The following is a 23,418-nucleotide window of genomic DNA, read 5'->3' on the forward strand; positions in this document are numbered from 1 at the left end:
TGCTGTCCGTAAGGTTTGGTCCACACAAAGTTTCCATTACATGGGTTTTATTACACCTTTTTTCGTAACATCAAGCCAGATCCCTACCCCGAGTCCTTTGTGCCGTGATGCCTGGCAGAGCACGTATTTGGGGTGCAGTCGTGTTTACTTGTAGGTCTGCACGGTCTGCAATGACGGGGCAGGTATCTAGAAGCAGGGAGAGCAGAGGTCGTTATCTGGGGGGACTGAAGTCCTTCCTGCCCGTCAGGGAGGACATGAGGAGAGCACCACTTGGAACCTTGAGGACCCTGGACTGGTGCAGCTCCTAGGCTCTGCCCTTGCTCCCTCTAACCCCTCGTTTCCCCAAAACCACGCGGAGTAGCACAGCGTTCCCCAAAATGCACGGACCTAGGCAGGGGGGAAATCAACAACAACCACACCGACCATCTCAGCTGTGCTACCCTGCACAGCAGTACATGCACATGAGCCTCCTGGGCAGAAGCCCGAGCTGTGCCATCTTCTTCAGGCAAAAACTGGCCTGACAGCCCCAATAAATACTGAATAAATAGAGCCAGCGTCAGCCAAATGCTGGCAGGATGCACTGAGGCACGCGGGGCGGCCGTGGGGTGCACAGCGCTGCTCACTCAGGCAGCAGCTCTTCCAGCTCCTGCTCATCCAGCTGGTTGGTGGTGACAATGTGGTCGAGCTGCTTCATGTACCGCTCCAGGTCCTGCATGAAATGGGGGATGCGAGCCTTCTCCAGGACACCAAATTTCTTCAGGCGGTTCACATCTTCGTAGGAGACCTGGTGGGAAGCAAAGGGATGGATCAGCATGTGCAAATGAAAGGGTTCTATTCCCCTGTGACCCTCTTTGCCTGCCTGGCTGGGTTTTCTACACTCACACTGCCCAAATGGGACCATGGACTGCCAAGGGATGGAAATGAAGGCTTGAGGTAAGTTTTGAAAGAAAGACATGGGAGAAAAAAAACATCTGCAGAGGCAAAAATGCCTGCAGGGCAAGTATTTGGCTGAGCCAGGTCTCAGCTTTGGGAAAATACGTAGACAGGAGAAGCTGGTGATGCCTGCACCTGAGCTTTGGGTCAGGGCAGGATGGGTACAGCAAAAGAGGAGCCAAAGACCAAACATGAAGAGCTGTGCCCCTACATACAGGGGCTGGTGAGGAGAGATGTGGAAGGAAGTGAGATGGCCTCACAGAGCTGGAGCCAAGGCTGCGTTCGTAGTGCAGGCTGACCATAAAACCTGACCGTTTCTGGGCAGAAGGAAGGCAAAGCAGAAAGGGCTCATGATAATGCTGTGTTCCTGTTGGTGCTGCATGCAGAGCTGCCTGCACGTGGGCTGCCTGTATGCTGCTGCTTGATGTTGCTGTCTGGATAGAAGGTGAGACAGTGTCTGATACAGTGTCTCGGTGCCCTAGGAAAAATCCTATTTGCTCTCACCAGGACAGCACATCTGGCTGCCTAAAACCAGAAAGCCCCTTGCCAGTGTGGAGCTTGAACTGTGACCCCAGGCTCTTACCTTTCCAAGAGCAGCCAGCAATGGGAAGTCGATTGTCTGCCGATGTCGCAGGATGCGGAGAATCCCATCCAGGTACACCTGGTCCTTACTGAAGCAGCCTGGAAAAGAGAGAGGGCCTGGGAAACACCAGGAGATGACTCCAGGATAAACCCTATCTTCCCAAATGTGTTGGGGCTGGCAGGAAGGAAAAGACTCAGAGGATGAGCAGAGCCAGCACTGGGGTCCCCCGCCAGGGAGAAGCCTGGGCAGCAGAGAGCAGCAAGGCTCCATTCCCCAGCCCTTAGGAAAAAGGGACAGGCACCGGAGTCTCACCATTTTACACATGCTATGTGATCGCTTTTTTTTTTAACTGCTAGAATCTAAAAGCATCCTCAAAATGCTTATCTTTTTCCTCCTTTGGCTCCTTGAGGGGCTGTGCAAGGAAGGGCTAAGATCCATCAGAGTGGGAGGACGCCACGGGGCTCCCCAGGATGCCTCATCCATCCCTACCTGATGGACAGCAGCCAGAGAGGTGAAGGGGCAGCTGGGTATTGAAAAATACACCACAAAGGAAAGTGTAAATCTATATGAAAACAGAGCTGGGGATGAGGGAGGATGAGAGGGCAGCGTGGAAGGATTCTCTGGCTGGTGATGGCAAAGCCACCCAGCACCAGAATGCATCCACAGAAATACAAAAATCCCCCCAAAACATGGAAGGCTTTGTACCTGGCTGTGAGGTGTCAGTCTGGCCCCGCTTGGCCCGCACGCAGTACTCCCACCGGATGCCAGCATCCTGGACGTATTGCTCCAGGTCCTGGAAGAGCGCGGAGAAGGAGAGGCGGCTGGCCCTCTCAATGGTGTAGTAGAGCAAGGCTGCACGCCAGAGGAAGGGCTGCTTGCGGAAGAGGACACTGTGCAGGCTGGCCAAACCTTCCTCTGTGGGGTTGGCAGGCTTCAGGCTGTACTGCTTGCGGCCCTCCGAGCTGTGCCAGGGCTGGCGGGTGTTGTTCACCCCACGGATGTAGTGTGTGCCTGAGGAGATAACAGCAAGCGTCGTCAGCTGGGGACAACTTGGAGAGCCTCAAGAATCTCAACCCTACTGCGTCCATCCTGCCTGCTATCCCCACATCCCCATGACGACACTGAGGATGCTCAGCATCCTCCCTGCTGTGCCCACGGTCCTCCCAGTGCCCCACTGACCTATCTCATGGCGCAGCATGCCCTCCAGCCAGAACTGCCGGGCTCCAGACAGGTTGATGGCCAGTGTTGGCCGGCTGTCCTCCACCATCATCACAGCCTGCGACAGGAGATCATCGGTGAGCTGCACCACTACCTGCAGAGGAGAGAGGAGGAGGCAAGCAGCCACGTTAGCGATCTTTCACCGGCTCAGAAACAGCAGATGGTACTTTGGGCAACTCTTCAAAACCTCTAAAGGAAACGCACTACAACTATTCCAATCCAGAGAGGAAATACATCAAAACTAGAGATACCAGGAGGCTTCCTTGAACTGATGAAGAAATGGATGACCGCCTGCTCTAGGTGGGTGCTTGAGTAGAGGGTTGGACACGATGGCTTCCAAGATACCTCAAGCATCCTGTTTTTCAGAGATTCTGTGAAATGCTTGCCCTAACACGTTTGGTAATATTCCTGCACCCTAGGAAAGCCAAACCACATCCACTGGTGTGCTTGCAGAGAGGGGACACGCATGGTGATGGTCACATGGCTGAGCAGGGTTGGGTGGGCACTGCCCCCCGAGATGTAGCAGGATGGGCCTGGAGCCCAATACGAAGTAGCTCCTTTCAGCTAATCACAACCACAAAATCTGAGCAGGCTGTGGGGAAGCTGGCTGGCTGCCCTGCGCATCCCATCCTTCCATCCCCACCTTCTGTCCAGCTGCAGATGGCTCCCAGTGTGCTGCAGGACCAAGACAGATGGATAACCTCCCTAAAACCCAAACCTGGGAAGGTGCTGTGCACACAGCTGAGGGCAGAGCACAGCAGATTTGCACAAGCAGCATCAGTGTGCCACCACATGTTCCTACTTCCATAGCTCAAGTCTTCCAGAGCAACACTCTAGGAAATGAAGCACAAAGAGCAATGATCACTTTGCTCCAGCAGAACCTTCTCATCCATCCCTTGAGCACCGCAGTGGGAATGTTTCTCATAGGCTTCATCTGCTTTGTAGTATGTCCTACTTATAGAGCAGCTGCCAAAAATCTCTCACAAGGGAACCTAGCTCCATTCTCACATCTTCATCTCCTTTTTATTATTGCTTTTAGCGCTTCAAGAAAAGTGCAACAAGAACAGATCCATCCAACACACTTGCAGCCAAGAGCTGCCAGCCACACACATATAGCCATGCTTCCCACCTGGACATTTGTCAGCTGTGATTAACAGCACAACTGGTGAACACCTTTACACAGAAGGAAATAGCTCATGTCAGCATGATTGCTCTCTGACCCACCCTGGAGGTGGATCTTGTGCCTCTCCTGTGATACGAAGAACCAAACTCCATATAGCCAAGGTCACAGGAGGTGTTTGCATTGGCACACATCTCAAAAATCCCTCTGCCACGTATGTGTGAACTCTAAAAACCATCTGTTTCAGAGCTGAAACTGTCCAGGTTGAAAAGCAGAAACCTGACAACATTGTAATCCTGAGCATCGCCTTCAAGCTTCTCAGGTTTCACTGCAAAATTGCTAGCACAGCCCAAACCGAAGCACTGATTTACTGCTACATTATAGCTTTCGTCTCTTTTTCTTTCTAAAAAAGAGAGGAGACTAAATCAGTTTGTTTTAAACCCAGATTTATTATTGTACAATGCTGTTCATTAAAGCCAGGAGTGCAATGTAACAGAGCAACACCGACTACTGGGCAAATTAACAGCATAAAAAGACTTACATGGCAATGGTTTAACTGGATCACATACATGAAAGACAGAGGAAAGACTTGCCACTTTAATGTGCACATCCCTTCAACTTTACTTCTGTTCCAGAAAGCAATTCAAAATAATTAAAACTCGTCCTCCCACTGCCCCTCCCCACATCCAGCCTGCACTCAGAGGTCACTGCTCCAACCTCAGCCTAAGGCACAAGTCCAAACCCGGGACCCCAGTGAGCTGAGTCCTGCAGATTTTAGGAGAGGTGGCTGAAAACTGGAGACAGTTTCACATAAGCAGAAAGGAGGAGGCACATAGGAGCCAAACTCTGGTATTATTTTAACTCATTCCTATCCATTATATCAACTGGGTGTGATACGAACACAACAAGAAGCATTGCAATCCCAAATGAAAACAGCTGAGGTTGAAATCCTGGAAGCTGAGAGGGGAAGGGAAGACAAGAGAGAACTTAAAGACAAAAATGCATTTCATTGTCACAGTACTCCTCCTGCTCCTCCAAAGCCACTGCTGTGTTCTTCAGCACAGAACTAATGCCTGAACTCCTGTGACAGTCCTTTGCTGTCTGACCTACAGCTGTTCCAGGGAACACAGGATTTGATGTGCTGTGTCAGCTTGTGGGGCTCAACTTCAAGGACACCATCCAACACACAGTGCTTGGCTGGCTGGGACATCTTGCTGCCTTGTCACTCTTAGTTGTCCCTACAGGAAAAAAGAAAAACAAACCACGAGGAGGTTGGGATTTAGGATATGAGATACTGGGTAGCTGCAGAAAAGATAACCTCTTCCCTAGCATAACTGTTCTCACTTATACCTGCTTTCCATCAGCCTGTTTAAAAAGTAAATAGTCAGAAAAATACACTGCCCAGTTGTCCATGCTGTGGCAAACTCCTCAAGGACGATGACTTGTATTCAGTGGTTTTCTATGTCCCCTCTAATGTCTGTTCCACTGGGAACTGCTTCTTTGGGGTTATCCCAGCTGGCAGCTTTTGGGAGGGTGTTGCTCACTTGGCATCCCCTGAACAGCTCAAGTTTCAGTATTTGAAAAGCTGACTGAAAACAACACTGTAAGAGCACCCACACAAGTGAGAGAGAGATTGCATAAACCCAAGAGTTTAACTGCAAGAATCGAATTCCTGAGGTCAGTGCTCCATGCAGACCAACTCTGCTGTTCTCATGACATCCAGCTCTCCCCTCCTGTCTGTACCTTCATCCCCACCACCAAAGAAAACTAACCAGCCTTACGATAGCCTGATCTGCCTGTGGCTTCTTCCTCTGCTGTAAGAGGAATGCCTTGCTGAAGATGGCAACTCTTTCATCTGCAGCACAGGTTGCTCCTTATTTGATAGGGATGGATTTGCTGGAAGTTCAGACATTTTTCTCCCACTGCTGACCACAGGAGTGACACAGGGCCTATGGATTTTCTCCTCTTGTATTTCACCCAAAGGCAAAAAGCATCCCTCAGACCAGCTGCAGATTAAATTGCTTCTTCATACAGCCCTGGTTTCTAAACCTACATTCATTCTGATGCACTCTAACAGAGGAAAGAAAGCATTCTGAACACCAGGGTTCTGCTCAGGGGAGAAGGAAGTGAATATTCCTTGCTGTATAGGAGCTGCTGAATCATGGCCTGAACCTCTGATTGACCACCTGAGGCAAGCAATGGGTCAGCCATGGGAACACAGCTGAAGGCAATTCACCTGTGCTGCAGGAAGGGATGGAGCCTGGCTGCACCTCTCCTAGATCCCATTTAAATGCTGACTGCCAGTGAGGAAGGATCCTTTCCTAGAGGTTACTCCTTGTGGAGAATATTGTGAGCCTACAGCATTGGTAAGCCTTTTCCACTTATTACCTTTCTGTTGTGACAATCTTACTTAGCCTAAAACTCTGTAAGCCAATTGATTTTTACATCTCTGTACACCTATTGATTGTACACCCTGCTCAAGCAGGATTTTGCTGGATGGGGGTGGCAGCCCCAGGGATGCCTAACAAGGCCTTACCCCTGCTGCCATCTGGGTGTGCTGCCAGGGTCCATCTTGGTCAGGGAGGTCCCTTTTTGCACAAAGCTCCTCATCAAGAGACCCACAGAGAGAGATGCCTCAGCTTTAATAAACTGTAAACACCTGTGACAGAGCACTCTGTTTAAAAGGTTGAGAGCTGAATCACTTTCTCTGGATTTATACTGTAGCACGAGTCAACCATCACTGGGCTTGGCAACCCTATCAGATCACTGTACAAGGGGTCTTGGGGCAATCCTTCATGTGTAGGCACAAAGTCACCATCAGGCACAGAAGCCACTTATTTTTTTTTCCTCTCTTGTGGTAAAGAAAAGGTAAAGACAACGCTAAACCCAACTACATGAAATGGAATCTATTTCTGTTTCTATACAAGAGCTAGACAACATCAAGTGAAGTGATTAGGAAGCAGATTCAGGACAAAGAAGCACCAGTGAACTGTGCAACCTGTTGTGGGAGGTTTACAGTGGCTCAAATCTGTTAGACATATGAATGGATTCTCTTGAACACCTTCTCCTGAATAGAAGGCACTGCACTGCAGAGGCAGAAGGCCACGTGACATTGAGGGGAAAAGGGTGAAGGTCTTCTGAGCAGGTTGGGCAGGAAATGTGTTTGTTTGACAGTGCAGTGATGATGTTGTTTTGTCTCATCAGACAGAAGCTCCAAGAGCTGCTCCATGCAAAGCCAACCCTCTGGGTGCAATTCTGCATACCTCCAGGGAAGACTGCAGCTTGACTGCTCGCGTTGCACTGCCCACAGCATGTTTCTGGATTCAGCAGCTGGCACTGAAACCTGATGCTTCCACTGGAAAGCACAGATCCTTGCAAGGTCAGTGCAACTCCCATCACCATTGTTTCACAGAGTGCCCAAATTTTAAGCACAAACTCCAGCACATCCTTGTGGTCTATTAAGCAGTCTGTCCAGTTTGTGGGTGTAATGACAGAGGAAAGAGCTCCCTAAGAACTGCAGGAAGAAGCAGAGCATGCTGATGGGGCCAAAGCCTGCCAGCAGCACTGACAGCAGTGTGTGCATCTGCTCTGTACTGGCAGGGTGTGGTGGGATGGGCCGGGCCAGCACCACTGCCAGAACCTGAGGACACACTAGCCAGCATTATTTAAGAACATTTCACAATGCCTGGATTACTACACAGTACTTACCAACGGTCAGAGGTTTCTTTAGTGCAAACTGAGCAGCTGGGAAATCCATGAATAATGGAAAGCAGGCATCTGAGCTCCAGCAGCATCACCTCAGCCCTGAGCCAGAACAGAACCAGAAAAGCCTCAGAACCTGCAGCTTGGACTACAACAAAGAAACTCTTGAATATGCAAAGTTCACTGCAGTGCAAATACTTACCCATAAACACGCTCCCTGGGGTGCTGGAAACTGGCATCCTGCCTTCATCACAGCTCAGACCATCCCTCCACACCACAAGTGCCAGGGATGGGGGCACAAAAGGAGCACTCTGCACTGACATCTCCTTGGCAGCCAGTGCCACCAGCCCTGCCCATTTGCAGGCAGTTCAGATCGCTGATGCACTGAAGTGACTTTCCTTTCCTACCATGTTCCCAAATAACCATCTTCTTGGCGAGTTTTGGAAAGACTCATTTAGATGCTGCACAAGTATTTGTCCTGGGACTTCACTTGGGCCAGGCAACTCTGGTTTTTGTATTCCCTAAGGTGTTGTTTACTTGCTGATTAGCTGGAAAGAAGCAGCACAAGTTCTGATTTTGTGTTTCTGGTTGCTGCAGGGGTTGTAGCTGAAGGTCTGCAGTCACCTCGCAGCCCAGCCAGGCAGGGAAAGCAGCAGCCATGCTCGTACACCTGCAGCCCCTTGCAAACACTTTGACCACATCAGGGACAAGCTTTTGACTACGTTTTCCTCAGCTGCAGACCAACAGCCCACACTGCAACCCCAGCCCACAAATAAGCAACACCATGAGGTTTCTGGGCTGCTCCCAGTGCCTAGAAGCCTGTATCATAGGTCAAAGAGGCGTGGGAGCTGCCTGGAGTTGCAGCAGTGTGGTGGCAGTGTGCTCTTCCAGGTCTGATGGAGAAACTACTGCAGGGCTGAGAACTGTGCCAGGAAAATCCATGCTGACCCCTCTGGATCATGGTGCCTCCTGCACCCTGTCAAAGCAACACTGCAGCAAAGGTGATGGGAGAACCAGAGGGTGCTTGCAGCAGCGCAGCGCCTGGCAGCTCGGAAACCTGTGGGGCCCCATGAGATGGAGTTTCTTTTTGTAAGAAATCCATCATAATTAGTGAGCAACACAAAAGCAGCAACAGAAAAGCAAACAGCAGTGAAGGACAGACAGGGTACAGCAGAGAGAAGACAGCAAACACATACACAGGCAGCAAGGAGGGGAAGCTGCTCTGTTCCCCATCAGGGCGCAGAAATGGCAGCAAGTTTTTATCCAGTACCAGAAGCAAAGTTTGACAGTGTTTGCTATACAAAGCACAGGTGAAACATTTCCCTTTTTCCTTCCCCAGAGAAACTCAATGCAGCCTGTAATGGCTGGTTATACATAAACTGACGCTTGAATGGTTTTAAAAGCACTTATCAAAAGTTTCAGAAAAAACACAAGCCACGTACCTTGCATTCCAATGTACAAACATAATAATTGAACCCTTAGAGCCCCTGAACAAAGGAAAAATTATACAGGGCTGGACTAACAGCTAAGAAAATAAATCTTTCTGCCCAGGTAGAGCTCAATATGTTTGAGATTAACAAATAAGAATACAACAGCTGAATTCAATCAATTAATCAAATTAAGAGACAGAACACAATTGGTCCAGAAATACTTCTCACCACTTGGATCTGGGGCCGTGGAAGTGTTTGGCAGATACACTGTAGGCAGGAATAGGAGAAAGCTCCTTATACAAAGCCACGGGGCATCCCTCTTCCCTGTGAACATCCAGCTGCCAGGAATCGCTCTTGTAACACAGATAAATCCTCAGACTCCTCACCCTGCTTTATAATCCCAGTGAGCTCTGCTGTGCAGCAGGAGAGCAGCTTTGCAACCAAGCAGCTGTGACAGTGGCATCAGCAGTACAATGCAGCAGGCAGAGACCACAGATATGTTTTGTTTCCACTTTTTCACCGTGACTTTGAGATGAGAGAGAAAGGCACAGTGCTCCTGACAGGCAGGAACCCAGAGGTAAACAACAAGAAAGGAAGGAATGCATTTATACTGCTTGTTTAAATCTTCCAGATTTTTGGCTCAGTTCCTTGCAATTCCTCTGTTACAGAGCAGCAGGAGTTCTGAGCTGTTTGGAAAGGAGGGTTATTTGGCTAAATTCAGGAAGCCAGCTGAAAATCCCTCCTGCTTCACCAGACCCAGGCTTGCACTCAAGGGGCACCTCCAGAAAGCAGCTCAGGACGTGCAGCAACAAGTGGTAAGAGATGCTACAAGCTTTCCACCCTCCATCCCACACAGCTGATTTACCACTAATAACATCTTAACAAGGTATTTTCTACTCTTAAAACCTCAGAGTAGAGTTTGAAAGCACCATAACCCAGCATGTGCCAAAGAAAAGCCGGAAATCTCTCCCCCAACTCTGCCTCTGAACACACGAATGAACCCAGCTGCCACAGATTTCTGCCATACCACTGCTAGCAGAAATAGGTCATCCATCCCAACGGTAATTGATACCTCATGGACACAGCAAAATAGCCTCAGCCCTGCATGCCTGTCTACGTAGACAAGTGGTAGCTCTTCTCCTTAAGCTCAGCTCCCTTAGCTTAGAAGGGAGATATTTCTGGAATGAGAAATGCAGGCAAATCGGTGGGGCACCAGCCTCCTAACTTCAGGACTGCAAGCCAGGAGCCGTGGCAGAGATAGAAGGAAGCCACAGTTTAGAGGAGAAAAGCAGAGTAATTTACTGCAGGCTACAGAGAAAGGCAGACCTTCTTCCCTTCGTCCTTTTCTGCTCCAAGCCCTGCTGTTCTGTACAAGCCAGCTTCAGGAACACGCAGGGCAGCTGCTGGTGCAGCCCTCTCTGTGCTCCACTCTTTGCATGTGGCTCTGTGCAAAGAGGTGCTGCTCCAGCTCTCAGCTTTCCAAAAGCTGCACAAAACACACTGGCTTTAAGAGTGCATCAGGCAATGGTCAGGTTAAAAATAATCCTATAGCTGTACCATGTTTGCCCAACCCATATCCAGGCTCTTACACTGCTCTGGCCTCTTCTGGGAGCCACAAATGGCTTGAAGAAGCTGCTCAGAATGAGCTCAGTGTCTGTAAAAGCAACACAGCAATGCAGAGGATTGCTGAATTCCTTTGTGAAATACTTCTGCAAACAAAACCGCCACCAAGTTTGTTTACAGAATCCTCAACTACAAACTCAGGTCTCAGCTACTGCTTTAACTCCTGCCCTGAGACGTGAATCTCTCGAGCTTCTTTCCCCCAGCAAGTATGTTTCTTCTTTGTGTCCAAAACACTTCTTAATTCAACTCCATTATCAGAACTGATGCTTTGCTGAACAAGAGCAAAGCAGAAAAACATTCTGCACGTTTATTTCATGAACCATTAAAAAAGAAACAACCAAGGACAATGATTACCTCCCCTGCGCAGCCTTCCTTCTGCATGTACTTTCGGATAACAGACCAGATCTGGCACTTGCTCAGCAGTCTCCCACCAGTGGCAACTTCGAAGCTCTCATAGGTCCCATACTTCTCCAGGACAGCATGAATGATCCTAATGGCCTGTCACACACATAGAAATGAAGTGTCAGTCAGAATACCTTCTCCACTCTCAAGTGCCATCTTCTACAGAACCAAAACCCCCAGGTGTAACAGAGCCCAGCTGAGGAAATCCCTGAGAAAGGGTTCAAAAAACTACTTAGTGTCAAATGCCTGGGAGGTGAGACGTTTCTGTGGGAGAGAAATGGAATGTCTTGTTGACAGCTGAGTACCAGATAGATCAATACATAACACAGTCAGCATGGCACACACTGTCTTCATTCTATTGTCCCACTAATGCTCACGAGTGTTCATTAGCAGAACTGGGCAAACCAGAAGTGAAACAGCCTCACTGTACGTAGCACGCTCCCTCTAGATGCTAAAGCCGTGATTGTTTTCATCTTTCCTGCTTTCACTTCTTCTTTCAAACTCAAGTGTTTGCAAATCTTATCAACTTGCTTATTAGTTTTCTTATTGCAACACTGGATTGGTTTCAGGAACTCACAGCCCAGAAGGCAGTTGATACAGCACAGCTCCTGGCACAGGACATCTTCTGGCCTGGCACGAAAGTAGCAAGTATGGAAACAGAACGGGTTCACGACTGGTCATTCTGGAGCTACAGAAGAGATCTTTGTTGTGCTCTGATAGCTCAGGACAACAGAGTTAGTATGAATCAGCTGCAGAGAATGTTAAAAAGAGGTGAGGAAGTCGTTAAAACCACCGTGCGGCTCAAAATGTTTGTTCTTCACTGGCCACCACATCTGCTTTGGAGAATCTCTGTAGAAACAACGATTTCAACACAGTCAGGACATGAAAAAGTCAGGAGTGCAAATGTGCTCCCTCTCAGCACACGGGCATGCCCTGCAGTAAAGCTCCCACAGAGAGTATTTGCTCGGGCAGCACTGCTTCTTCTGCTGCTTCTTCCAGGCTCTCAGCACAACCATGGTGCTGCAATAACAGCACGTGAATAACAGCAGCACGTGCTGTTTTATTAACGTTACCCTCTATACGAGCACTTATTAGCATTTTCTTTCCCTAAAGTGAGTATGCACCGAAGTCATTTGCTAGCAATGACCCTCTCTAGTCTGTTTATTAATACATATTCCAATTTGGATGACTACAACCACTCCTTTGCAGTTGTTTTGGAGTCTTTCAGCAGCTTTACTGCATCTGTAAACCTGCCTGCAAGATGCCTACTCACCTGCTGCTGCAGGACAAAATGCCACTGCCGAGCTGTGTGCATTTCACTGTTCCTCCTGAGCTCTGTTGTCCTCTTTGTCATCCACCTGATGTTGTTTCAGCAAGTTCAGTCCCTGAGGGGACCCCTGCCTACTGCAAGAGGGACGACATATGCTGAACACAGGTATTTCACAGTCTGGAAAAGATTGTGGTGCCAGAGTTCAGCACACCTGGGCTGACTGCACAAACAAGCCAGGCTATGTGCCACAATACATGGCTTCAGCAGGGAACTAGAAGCACATAGTTACACAGTTAACAACAGACTGGCTGGCACTCATGCTCTTTGGCAGCGTACTTGCTAAAACTCTTACTCCAAGTGTCAGAACTCGCCTCTTTACTGCGTTAGTTCCACACCACCAACTTGCACTGAACCTCACGCCACGCACAAACAAGAGGCCAAGTTCACACTGAGTGTGGGAGCTGATTTTGTGGATCAGACCTCAGGTCTGTGTTATCCGAGGCCCCCTCCACAGACAAACCTGTCAGGAAGCAGTGGAAGCTGCAAAGAAGCCCTCTGAGCCCAGGAGCAGATTGCCCTTTCTCCTACCACAGTAAAACCTTGCTAACTGCTGAAGCTACCAGCTGGAGCCCTGCAGAAGTTACATTCCTTCTTCCTCCCTACTGAAGCTTACTTGCTTCTAACATCTGACACCTGCTCTCCCCTTGGGGAGGTTTGCTCTCCTTTTGCCTCCTAATGACCAGGATCACCTTAGCATGTGCCCTTGCAGCAGCTCAGTCCAGCAGCAGCCACCAGACAGGCACTGAACTGAACGTGGGAGAGCCACCAAGGCCCCTCCTGCTGGCTTGCAGAAGGAAAGGATCACCTTTGTTTACCCACTTTGTCCCCCATTCCCTAAGACGGCAAGCAGCAGGCAAAGAGGAACTGAGTGCAGATGGTGCACAGAGCTGACAGAAGGGGAATGTACTACAGCAACTTTCAGACAAGTCACAGACAGCAACATTCCTAAGATAGCACATTTGCTCTATGAGAAGCTGCTGAGCTCACATCAGCCCTTCCTGCCCGGTCAGTGGCCTGGCTGGGAGCAGGAGCCTGTCACCAGCTCAGCCCCACAGGCCACGTGTCAAGGGACAACAAACACTCGAGCTGTGCTCCAAGCCCTGTGTTGATGCTGTTCTTATGCCTCCAAGGAACTGGGCTGCCAACAGTCTTCTTGATCTCTAATAGCATAAGCCATAGAGGGGCTGGAAGGAGCCTTCTGATTTTTTTCTGTTTCTATAGGAAAAGGAAATGAAACAAACCAACAAACTCCAAACACCTCTAAAAACAAAACCAAAGGCAAAGAAAAACAAAGAGCCCTCCAAAAAACATCAAAATCCCCCAAACAACAAATAAAAACAGCTCCCAATTAAAATAACAAACCAAGAATCCAAAACCAAACCAAGATAACCCACAACAACAAGAAGAAAACAACAAACCACCAGAAAAGAAATCCCCAAATACTCCACAACACAGAACAGCTGATTCAGCAGAACTGAAGGGGGCATCAATCTCAAAACACAAAAAATAAGGAACTGGTTGGTCTGCTCTTGCACCAAGATGTTAAATCAGTACAAGGTGCTGAGAGCAGGGTGCCAGCAGAGGACCACTGCCACCACTGCTGCCAGGTTCCTGTCCATCTCCCCTTCACCTGAGCACTCACCTCCAGATGAAATACCTGTGCTATGTCACATCTCACTCCTGACTGCTACATGCTGTGCTTCACTGAGAAGGCAGAAGAACCTCTGTTCTCCCAAGATACATTACAGAGACAGAGAACTTGTAAAGATAGGTAGAAATATTTAACACAAATATCTCTTGCAGTGGGTGTAAGAACAAGATGAGAACACTCACATTGTTTATGAACAGTTAATTTCATTCCAAAAAATGCACAGAGACAATTTCAATTATTCCCATTTGAGAACACTGTAAGCCAGCTGTACCAGAAGAGAAGTGGAGAAGTAGCTCTGGGCAATTCAATTTACTGCATTAGTCAGAGACCCAAACACACTAAAACACAGGAAGGAGTGAAAGAAAAGCCACACCGAGGTCGTTACAGGAATCCAAGCATCTCCCCTGAAACAGCATTGCTGGCACCAGTTTAACTGGGGCAGAAGTGTAGCAGGAACAGCACTGGAAATGCCCAGCTGCTTGGAAAGTTGTTTACAGAGACCAAACAATGTGGGTAACACACTGTAGTCCTCTAGAGAAGTAGGAAGCAAGAGGTGACGTGGCTCTTGTGTGCAGGCAGAGCATTGAGGAGCCCACTCTTTTTGCCTCCTGCACTGATGACCCAGCGCTCTCCGTTTGCTGCCATTCGTTCGTGATTACTACCTGTGGCAGAGAACAGCCAGGAATATTTTGGTAGCTTATAAAGCAACTGAAGTGAAGATGAAAAAGGCACAGACTGCTCTAAGAAGAGCCTACAACCTAGCTGCCATCCACTGTGCTTGCTGATAGTTATGGGTTAAGGGTGCTGCCACGCAGGACAACCTTTACACCTTCCAGAAAACAAACCAGGCTCAGCCAGCAGGATGCAGGCTGAGGACTGCTTTGCATGAAGCCAGCCAGATATTTCAGTTCTTGGTCTGTCAGTTCTAAAGCAACAGTGCAAAGGTTCCCTGCCAGCTCCCAACTACGGCTGCAGGTCTGTAGGCAGTTTGAGGCACAGAGTACGATCCAGCCCCAGGAGTCACTCTCTTATCAGCTACAGAAGGTGTATGTTGAACATGTAATTAAAGGACAGCTTAGACAAGCAAAACAGAACAAAGCAACAAACAACCCAGAAGATGATAAGCAAGGTCACACAGCAGCAGTCAGGACGAGGAGCAGGCCAGAGGAGTGCCTCTCTGCATGGCACGTGCTGCAGCTTCAGCCTGGCCAGCCTTAGTGGTGGCTGCTGATCTCAGAGCCAAGATAATGAATCATGGATCAAACTTTATCATGGACCAGTTGGATGAGAAGAGACATTAAAGCCCACTCAGTCCCAACTCCTACCACAGGGGTGACAATTGCCACACATCAGGCTTCCTAGGGCCCCATCCAGCCTGGCCCTAACAGCTTCATGGACAGGGCATCCACAGCCTCTATAGGCAGCCTGTGCCAAGGCCCAAGTAAAGAAGTTCTTCCTAACATCTAATCTAAATCTCTCCCCTTTTACTTCACAGCTGTAACCCCTTGTAATATCACTACACTCCATAACAATGAGCCCTTCCCCCGCCTTCCTGTAGGCCCCTTTAGGTTGGCAAAGACCTCTAAGATGACCTCTAAGATCTAGCCATGTCCCTCACTGCCACATTAACATGCTTCCTGAACCTCTCCCTGGGCAGCCTGTTCCAAAGCCTCACTGCCTGTTGGGAGAAAAAGGTTTCCCCAGCACCTGACCTGAACCTCCCCTGGTGCAGAGTGATGCCATCACTCTCACTATCGCTGTCACCCAGGCGCAGAGGCTGAACCCCTCCCCACACCCTCCTGTCAGGGCTGCAGTTCCACACTGACCCACCCCATTCCCTCAGCCGCTCCCATAGGACTGCGCTCAGACCCCTCACACTTTAGCTCCCTTTAGCTCCGCTCCCTATTCAGGACATGCTCCAGAGTTTGTCCCATTCCTGGTCTGTCCCTCACTGAGATGCGGGCCCGTCAGTGCCGTTCAGAGGACCGATCCCCTCCGCTCCCGCTGGCTGCACCGCTGCTGACACAAGTCGGGATTCCTTCGGGCCCAGCCGGCCGCCGACACCGCACAGCGGAGCCGCTCGGCGCCCGGAGCATCCTGCCGTCCTCCTGCGGCCGCCCTCACCTGCGCCACGAAGCGATCGGAGGCGTCGCGGTATTTCTCCAGCACCGCCTCGGGCACGGGCTCGGCGTATTCGAACTGCGGATCGTAGGCGAAGCGCTCCCTGAAGAACCGCTCCCGTTCGGTCTCCACGTTGCGCGGCCGCAACGCTACGAGCAGACACGGGCTGCGCCTCCCGGCCCCGCCGCCCTCCTCACCCCGCGCCCGCGCGATGTGAGGCAGCGACGCGGCGGCCCGCATCCTCCCGCGACCGCCGCTCCGCCGCATCCCGGCGCCGGTTTCCGACAAACGCCGGCTCCCCCGCGGGCAACGGGGTGAACCGGACGCCGCCGGGCGAGGCGGTGGAGAAGGACACGAGCACAGCCGGGAGCCATCGCGGTCCGGCAGCGCGTCCAGCCCCGCGCGGCCCTGCCCGCCCGCCGCCCCCGGGTCCAGCACCATCGCCTCCAGCGCGACGGCGGCCCCGCTGCCCCGCCGCCCCCTCACGCCGACGCGCGCAGCCAATCCGCGCCGCGGCCGCCTTCTCGCAGCCAATGGGAGAGGCGCGTGCCTGGAGGCCCCGCCCACCGCCCCGCCAGGCTCCGCCCACCCCGTGTGAGGCGGCGGGAAGATGGCGGATGGCGGCTGTGAGCATCTGGATGGTTTTGGGCTGCTCTGTGCGGTGGACTCAGCCCCGTATCCCAGATTTTGGCACGTCTGTGGTTGTGCCATGAGGCCCTGGTGGCGTGTGCCACCCACTTGTGAGGTGCTGTCTGGAAAGGAGAATCTCACGGGCTTTCCAAAGGAGGACGTTGAGACTAACCCCGAGCTCGCGGGATCACCCCAAACTCAGATCATACATCGAAGAGCACCGTGCGAACACTTCTTCAACACTGGCAGGCTTGGGGCTGTGGCTGTGTCCCTGGGGAGCCTGGTGGTGAAGAACGCATCCCCAGCATCCAACCTGCTGCAGCCTTGAGCCTCATGCCCCATCACCGCTCACCACACAGCTCTCACACACGCACAGAACGGCTGGGTTGGAAGCCACCTCAAAGCCCATCGAGCTCCAACCCAGCTGACCCCCCAGCTCAGGCTGCCCATGGCCCATCCATGGCCTTGGGTACCCCCAGAGATGGGCACCCACCTCACCGCCATCTGAGTGGAATGTTTTCCCCTGGTACCCTAAACGAAATCTCCCTTTGGATTTCCATTGCACATTGGTTATCACCCAGCCACGCTCGTGTAGGCGAGCTGGGAGACGCTGCACAAAGGAGGCTAGAGGTGTAGAAGCCAAGTATGTTTATTAGGTGGATCTGCTGATTCTAAGCCAGTCTTGCAGCAGGGACTCAGCTTGTTGCCTGTGTGATGGGGGCTGGCGGGGGCCCTTCTGCAAGCTGTGCCTATCCTGTCCTTACCCACCCTGGTGGCTGCCCCGGCACCATGAGTGCTATCTTGCTTATATGGAGTCCTGTATAAAAAAGAGGCTATGACACCACGGCCTGAAGAGTCTAAAGATAGCTTGCTAGCATTGAGGGCTTGCTCACACGCCGTAATCCACGAGTGTGATGTTAATGAGCTGGCAGCGTGGTTAATTATCCATCCACTAGTGGGAAGTGACAAGACTCTGAAGTGTAATTAATCACTGCTCCCAAAACAAAAAAAGCCCAAACATTCAGAATGGAAGAGAGTGCCAACCCATCCACCTGAGCTGTTGTTCTTGCTCCTTCTCATAGATACCCAGCTCGGAGTCCTTTACTCCCCTTCATGCCAGCTTCTGGTGGATACAAGCATGGAGAGAAGCTGGTCATCACCTCCTTCAGTTCTTTCTGGGCTCCTTAAGGACTTTGTGGCCCCTCCTCCCTACCTCTGGGCTGGATCTAAGAGCACCCATCTGCTCCGGCTCTCTCTGCTCCTTGTTGCTAGCCCCAACCTTGGTGCTCCCCAGCAGTATGTCATTGATGGAGGTGAGCGTCAGGTTGCTGAAGACCATGTTGAGGTGGTCAATGCCTCGCAGCTCCTGGACATGCACTTTCTGCTTTTGCTGGTTGCTCCATCGCTTGCACAGCTCTGAACTGCGTTTGTTGACAGTGTCGTCCCCATCACCATAAACCATGTCCACAGGGTCCTCGTAAGGAAAACGCTCATCGTATATGTAAGTCTCCACTGTGGGATAGCCTGTGCCATAAAGGCAATATGTGTCCACACCGGGAGGGGGTAATCCCTTCAGCAAGTCCTTCATGTCCTCCCACATGTACCAACCATCCTCCAAGTTGACATCGGTGAAGAACTGCTGGTAGTCCCGGTAGGTGTAATTGTAGGAGGGTGTGGAGATGAAAACATGGTCCTCTGGCCAGGCCAAGCTCGTAGGGAACATCCAGGGGCTGGTGGTGGTCATACGCTGCTCTTCACGCAGCTTGATGTTGGACATAAGTGGGATGCCCTGATTATCACCTGCAGGACAGACAGACCGCACCAAAACACACTCTTGGGCAGCTGAGATTGGACACCTCTTGGCCACTCCTGACTGTCAGCATGCACCTATCAGGACCCTCCTCTTTGACTTCAGTCCTCCAGCTGGAAGAAGAGGCCGAGTGTTGACAAAGCTGGACGGATAATGTCCCTAACCAGCTGAGTCCTGCAAGTCCTACACCTCCACGTATGAGTGAGATGAGCCCAACGGGGCTGATGATATGTTGTCAATCTGCATTCATCCTACAAGCCTGGGTGTTTTTAGTTTTAAGACCAGGCAACAATATAATTACCTCAAAAAAATGTCTCTGGCCCATGTGATAACAGGGAAAAATGTGATGACTAAGAGTGATACGAGGCATCAGATGTTAAAATTTGCAAGCATGTGTTTTTAAATGAATTCCATGCATTTTGGAGGCTCAGGTTGTGACTTGTGGATACTTGGGCTGTCAGCGTGAGGCAAGTGATTGTGGCTTTCTGGACTGAAAAGAGGCTAAGGAGAAACTAGGTGAAGGAAGTTAGAAGCCCGAAAAAAGAAAAGCTTATGGAGGATGGGCTCTGAGATACAGGGAGATGCAAGCAAGTGATGTAGGTCAGTGTGTGTGTCCCTTCAGGGGCCTCCATGTCCTCAGCTGCATAAAGGCTGTACTGCTTGGAGTAAAAGCCCATCTAGCCCACAGCCCTGCACTGTTGGAGGCAGTGCAGCTCCCCAGTTTCTGGGGAGGCAGTGAGAAGAGAGTGAGCGTGGCCCAGACTGCTTTCCTAGCCCCATGATGTGTGACTGGTACATTACTTTTGCCCAGGATGGGCAGTTCTGATTTCACCCCTAGCCCTCAGCTGTCTGGCCCCCAGTTCTTCTATCATAGTGTCTGCTCTCTGCTCATTGCCATTCTTCCATTTCTGCAGGAAAGAAAGAAAATGAAGAAGCCTCTGCACACAAGGAATCACTCACCTGATGCAAGGACACGCAGTGGCTTGACAGATCCTCCCCAAGGGGCCCCCAGCGAGATGAAGCCCCCGATGTACTGATCTTTCCAGGCTTGCTTCTGCTGGAGCAGGAAGTAGAGGACGTTGAGGTTGCCCATGCTGTGCCCAATGAGGAAGACGCGCTGCTGGTACTCATCGTGCATCTCCTCTATCAGTGCCTTCAGGTTCTGGAAGTATTCAGGCTGCTCCTCTGTGGACAAGAGAGACAGCAGCTCTTGGTCAGCTTCACATAGCCCCAGGCTGACACTAAGAGCCTCAGCCAGAGAGACGTGTGGGCACAGATGCCAGAAGTGCCACCGCATACATTCACATGAGAGTGCTATTCACAGCCACAGACGGCCGTCCCTGTCCAAGGAATGACCAACCATGCTGAACCACCACACCACTCCTCAGCCTGCTCACTGAGAACCACCCTGCCTCCCTCCCTGCACGTGTGATACGGCCACAACCCCAGACTTACGGGGACCAACCCTCCAGTCATAGGGGGCTGCCCGAACTGTCTGGTCCCTCACATAGCCGTTGTTCACCAGGTTCTGAACCAGGGTGTGCAGGTAACCTGCAGAGAGAGAACAGGTTGGATTTATGTCTTTGGTCTTCTGTTATCCTTTCTCTGTTCTTATCCTGATCACAGGCTGGAATTTCATCTGCTAAGCTCTGTAGCTTGACTGCTCTGCTCAGAGATTGCAATTCTATGCATCCTGGAGGCATAACACAGCACTTGGAGCTGGAAAGGAATTGTCCTGGGGACATCATCCTTAACCCAAGTGACCTGGGTTCCACCAGCTCCGCAGGACTGAGCTGGGATGAACTGCACAGATACAGGGGCTGCTTTCTGTTGGGTGATACATGACAGCCCTGGATACCCTGTGCCTCTCCACGAAGCTGGCTCCTCTCACCTGCCAGTTTACTCTGATCCAGGTACTCCACAGAATAGGTTTTGCCAAAGCCAGGCACACGAATGTGCACCCCGGGAGCGTTGGTCATTTTCCGAGCCGTTCGGTTGTACACTACCCTGTGGAGGGAACAGGACAGAAGGCAGCAGTGGGGTCACATCCTGACCCTGCTGCTCCAGGGAAGGCTGGCAGCATCTGCAGGAGGTGCTGAGGACGGGCTGTCATGAGCACATGGTGGGACAGGGAAAAGGGGAAGGTGTTCAGAAAGTGTTGATGAGAGCTGTGTTCGCAACACATTCCAGGAAGGACGGTTTGTGTGCAGGGTCAGGGCCACAGAGGGAGGAGAGGGGAGGGAGATCCCTGGTAGGTCATTAACCCGGGGAGCTCCTGGGATGGGGGTGAGCGGTACCTGGTGTTATCAATCCAACAGTCAACTCCCACTGGCAGGAACGTGTTGAGGTTGAGCCAGATGGTGAAATAGTCCTCGGTTTTGCGGTAGCACATCCAGTTCACTACATCCGGCTTGTCCAGTTTGGCTTCCAGCTGGTTCCCAAGGCACCCAGGCACTGGGGACATCACAGAAGGAAAACTACAGCCAGGTAGATCTCAGTTTGTGGAGCTGCCTGGCCTCATGCTTCCTTGACCCACAGCCCCCCCCAGGGCTGCCTGGCTAGGGACACCCTAGGAACCTGCAGTTGGTTGCTGCTGGATGTCGCTGGAGCAGCACTCATGGAGACCAGCCTGCTTATGCCTTGGTTCTCACCAAGCACAGCACATCTTAGGGCACTTGGAGACACAGGTTGGGCACAGAAGGATTGGAATAGTGCTAAAAGTGCATCCTATGGGACCACCAAGCTGCCACCCTCATCCAGCATTGGCCCAAGAGAATGGAGCTAACCAGCATGGAGCACCCCTATGTTTCTCCCCAAGCTTGTCTGGGTTTCCTTCCTCCTATCTGCAGCCACAGGGTTGGTGCCCCTCGGAGCTGCCCAGCCCCACCGCATCCAGTGCTGTACTCATCACACCCATCATTTGTCCACGTGCTGATGCCCAAGGCCTGCACACTGCGGGCAGCCTGGTGTGGGGATGCTCTAGTGCATCCCAACTGCCACAGCCACAGCTCCATGGCATGGCAGAGCATTCCCAGGGATGCAGGTGCATTGTACCATGTAAGAGGGGAATGGGGCATGCTGGCTGCCTTGCTCGACCTGCTCCACAGCTCCCTCAAACCTGTGCATATGGGGAAGTTCTAATCCTGCTTTCAACACAGGGTGAGGATCAGCACATCCATGAGAGGATGCTGGCACAGGAGAGCCTGGGCTTCAGTTGGGGAGCTGGACTTACACTGGAAGCAAGCAGAGCAGGTGGCAGTTCTTGGGACAGGAGGTCAGCCCGTGTCCCATGGGGCAGCCCCATGGGGGGCTGCATCCCAAGGGTGCTGGGGGTGGCTGGGTGCCCTCCTCCTGCCTCACCATTCCCCCTGGTACAGCCAGCACCCCAGTGCTTAGCTCTGATCTCTGCCTCACCTCAGAGAGGACACTAGGTAATTATTAAGGGAGTTCCTGTGGGGGCAGAGGGGTTATCATTGGTTCTAAGGGCACTGGGGGTTTCTGGGATACCAGACCCAGGGGGATGGGCTGCACATGAGCGCCGTCTCGACCACCCCACCACCCCAGTCTGGGCACAGGGCATGGGGCAGGGCTGAGGGTGGTATGGAGGCATGGGGCAGGGGCAGGAAAGGGGAGAAAGGGAGGTTCGAGGGGGGTGCTTAGAATGAGGCTGCCTGGGGGTCTGAACAAGCTGCAGGCTCACAGAAGGGCAGTGGAGATGCTCCTGCTGCTGCACACCATCTTGAGAAGTGGCACAAGGTCACTCGTGCTGTGCCATTCCCTCCCTGGTATGGTGACAGCCTCCTGGCCAACAAGGCTGCAGCCACTGCCTCTCCAACCACACAGTGCCAGAGGCTGTGTGCCTGCCAAACAGTGTGCCAGGCTGCCCTGTGCATCGAGAACTCCACGGGGAAGGGAGTTCATAGGGTCAGTCTTTGGATGTTCTGCTTTTTCTCTTCTCTTTTTAAAAGGGAAAATCCTTCTGAGTCAAGAAAAGGGTGAAAAATAACCCCCCTGCTCAGCACAGTTCTCGTGGCAAAATCCCACACCAGTGTTGGCAGAAGGAGGCAGATTGCAGCCACACGCTGCCAGCCAACTGCTTGCAAACAACTCCAGTCAGGCGGATGGTGCCATCCCCACCTCCCCAGGTGATGCCCCTGTGCACCTCTTTGTGCACCTCTGATGCAAGGAGAAGCTGCCCACCAGCTCACTGTAGCCCAGGCAAGATTGTCTGCTGTGGGTCAGACGCCCTGCAACAGCAGAGGATGAATTAACTGCAAAAAGCACAGGGCAAGCTGCAGGGGAGCAAGAGTTGGTAGTTTCCATTCCACTGGAACAGAAGCAGCAGCAGTATGGAGCTGCAATCCAGAGGCTGTTGCAGCCCCTATCCCCTCCATCAGCAGAGCCCATAAGCAAGGCAAAAACTGAACCCCACCTCAGCTGTGCTGGGGGATTTCAGAACCCCTTTTGATTTCTTCTGGAGTGAGCATGGCAGCCTCAGAGCTCCTACATGGTAGGACACACAGAGACTGCAAAGCGCCCTGGACTCACCAGGCAGCTGTCACCTTACCGAGCACCACGGGTGGTGTCCTGTTGGTCGGGGGTGCCTCTGGGGTGGTGGTGGGTGGAAAGAGCACGTTGAAGAGCCAAAACTGGGACGTGGGCTGCAGGATTAGCAGCAGCAGCAGCAGCGTCGTCAGCAGCGTGAGCCCAGCGTCCGTCCTCCCCATGGCCAGCTTGGCTGGGCTCCCTCCAGCAAACGGAGCAAACGGGCTTTTATAGCTTAGGCAGGTCCAGGAGCCCGGGCTGCAGGGGAGGGGAGAGCTGCAAGGGGCTGGCCGGGATGGGGAGGAGGGACTGGGAGGGAC

At 51.7% G+C, this 23,418-nt stretch overlaps 2 protein-coding genes and 1 long non-coding RNA gene across 4 annotated transcripts; all 3 read right to left on the reverse strand.

Moving 5' to 3' along the window:
• Window positions 1–30: 30 nt before the first annotated feature.
• Window positions 31–16,554, reverse strand: KIAA0895L (KIAA0895 like). Of its 2 annotated transcripts, none has more exons than XM_042876993.1 (7): window positions 16,117–16,554; window positions 10,964–11,107; window positions 2,696–2,828; window positions 2,222–2,527; window positions 1,517–1,614; window positions 624–784; window positions 31–186 (listed from the first exon to the last, which is right to left on the reverse strand). In XM_042876993.1, exons 1-7 carry the CDS (start codon window positions 16,552–16,554, stop codon window positions 84–86), a joined length of 1,383 nt encoding a protein of 460 aa, XP_042732927.1. In that variant the 3' UTR covers window positions 31–83. The 2 variants fall into 2 exon arrangements, with proteins under 2 accessions (XP_042732927.1, XP_042732928.1); XM_042876994.1 differs by lacking the exon at window positions 16,117–16,554 and adding an exon at window positions 11,589–13,606.
• LOC122183199 lies at window positions 4,284–6,077 on the reverse strand. The gene is made up of 2 exons (XR_006180158.1): window positions 5,205–6,077; window positions 4,284–5,092 (listed from the first exon to the last, which is right to left on the reverse strand). It is a non-coding gene; the product is annotated as an uncharacterized LOC122183199 (long non-coding RNA).
• An 822-nt stretch (window positions 16,555–17,376) lies between the features above and the next one.
• Window positions 17,377–23,315, reverse strand: LCAT (lecithin-cholesterol acyltransferase). The gene is made up of 6 exons (XM_042877263.1): window positions 23,121–23,315; window positions 20,851–21,007; window positions 20,445–20,560; window positions 20,009–20,104; window positions 19,514–19,738; window positions 17,377–18,543 (listed from the first exon to the last, which is right to left on the reverse strand). Exons 1-6 carry the CDS (start codon window positions 23,278–23,280, stop codon window positions 17,909–17,911), a joined length of 1,389 nt encoding a protein of 462 aa, XP_042733197.1. The 5' UTR covers window positions 23,281–23,315; the 3' UTR covers window positions 17,377–17,908.
• Between the last annotated feature and the right edge of the window lie 103 nt (window positions 23,316–23,418).

This window comes from Lagopus leucura, unplaced genomic scaffold (assembly GCF_019238085.1).
Source record: "Lagopus leucura isolate 7727_CA_CO unplaced genomic scaffold, USGS_WTPT01 Super-Scaffold_100017, whole genome shotgun sequence".
Classification (NCBI taxonomy): Eukaryota; Metazoa; Chordata; class Aves; order Galliformes; family Phasianidae; genus Lagopus; species Lagopus leucura.

Bases quoted from the DNA above. Each gene is read 5' to 3' on its own strand.
- KIAA0895L (XM_042876993.1), bottom strand. From the start codon at position 16,554: ATGGTGCTGGACCCGGGGGCGGCGGGCGGGCAGGGCCGCGCGGGGCTG. The intron at 2,829-10,963 runs GTAATCATTGTC...TCTCCTCTGCAG, and splicing joins AGGAAGGCTGCGCAGGGGAG to GTAGTGGTGCAGCTCACCGA. The intron at 785-1,516 runs GTAAGAGCCTGG...GCTTCCCACCAG, and splicing joins TGCTGGCTGCTCTTGGAAAG to GTCTCCTACGAAGATGTGAA.
- LCAT (XM_042877263.1), bottom strand. From the start codon at position 23,280: ATGGGGAGGACGGACGCTGGGCTCACGCTGCTGACGACGCTGCTGCTG. The intron at 20,561-20,850 runs GTACCGCTCACC...TTCCCTCCACAG, and splicing joins TGTTGGATTGATAACACCAG to GGTAGTGTACAACCGAACGG. The intron at 20,105-20,444 runs GTGAGAGGAGCC...CTCTCTCTGCAG, and splicing joins GGATCAGAGTAAACTGGCAG to GTTACCTGCACACCCTGGTT.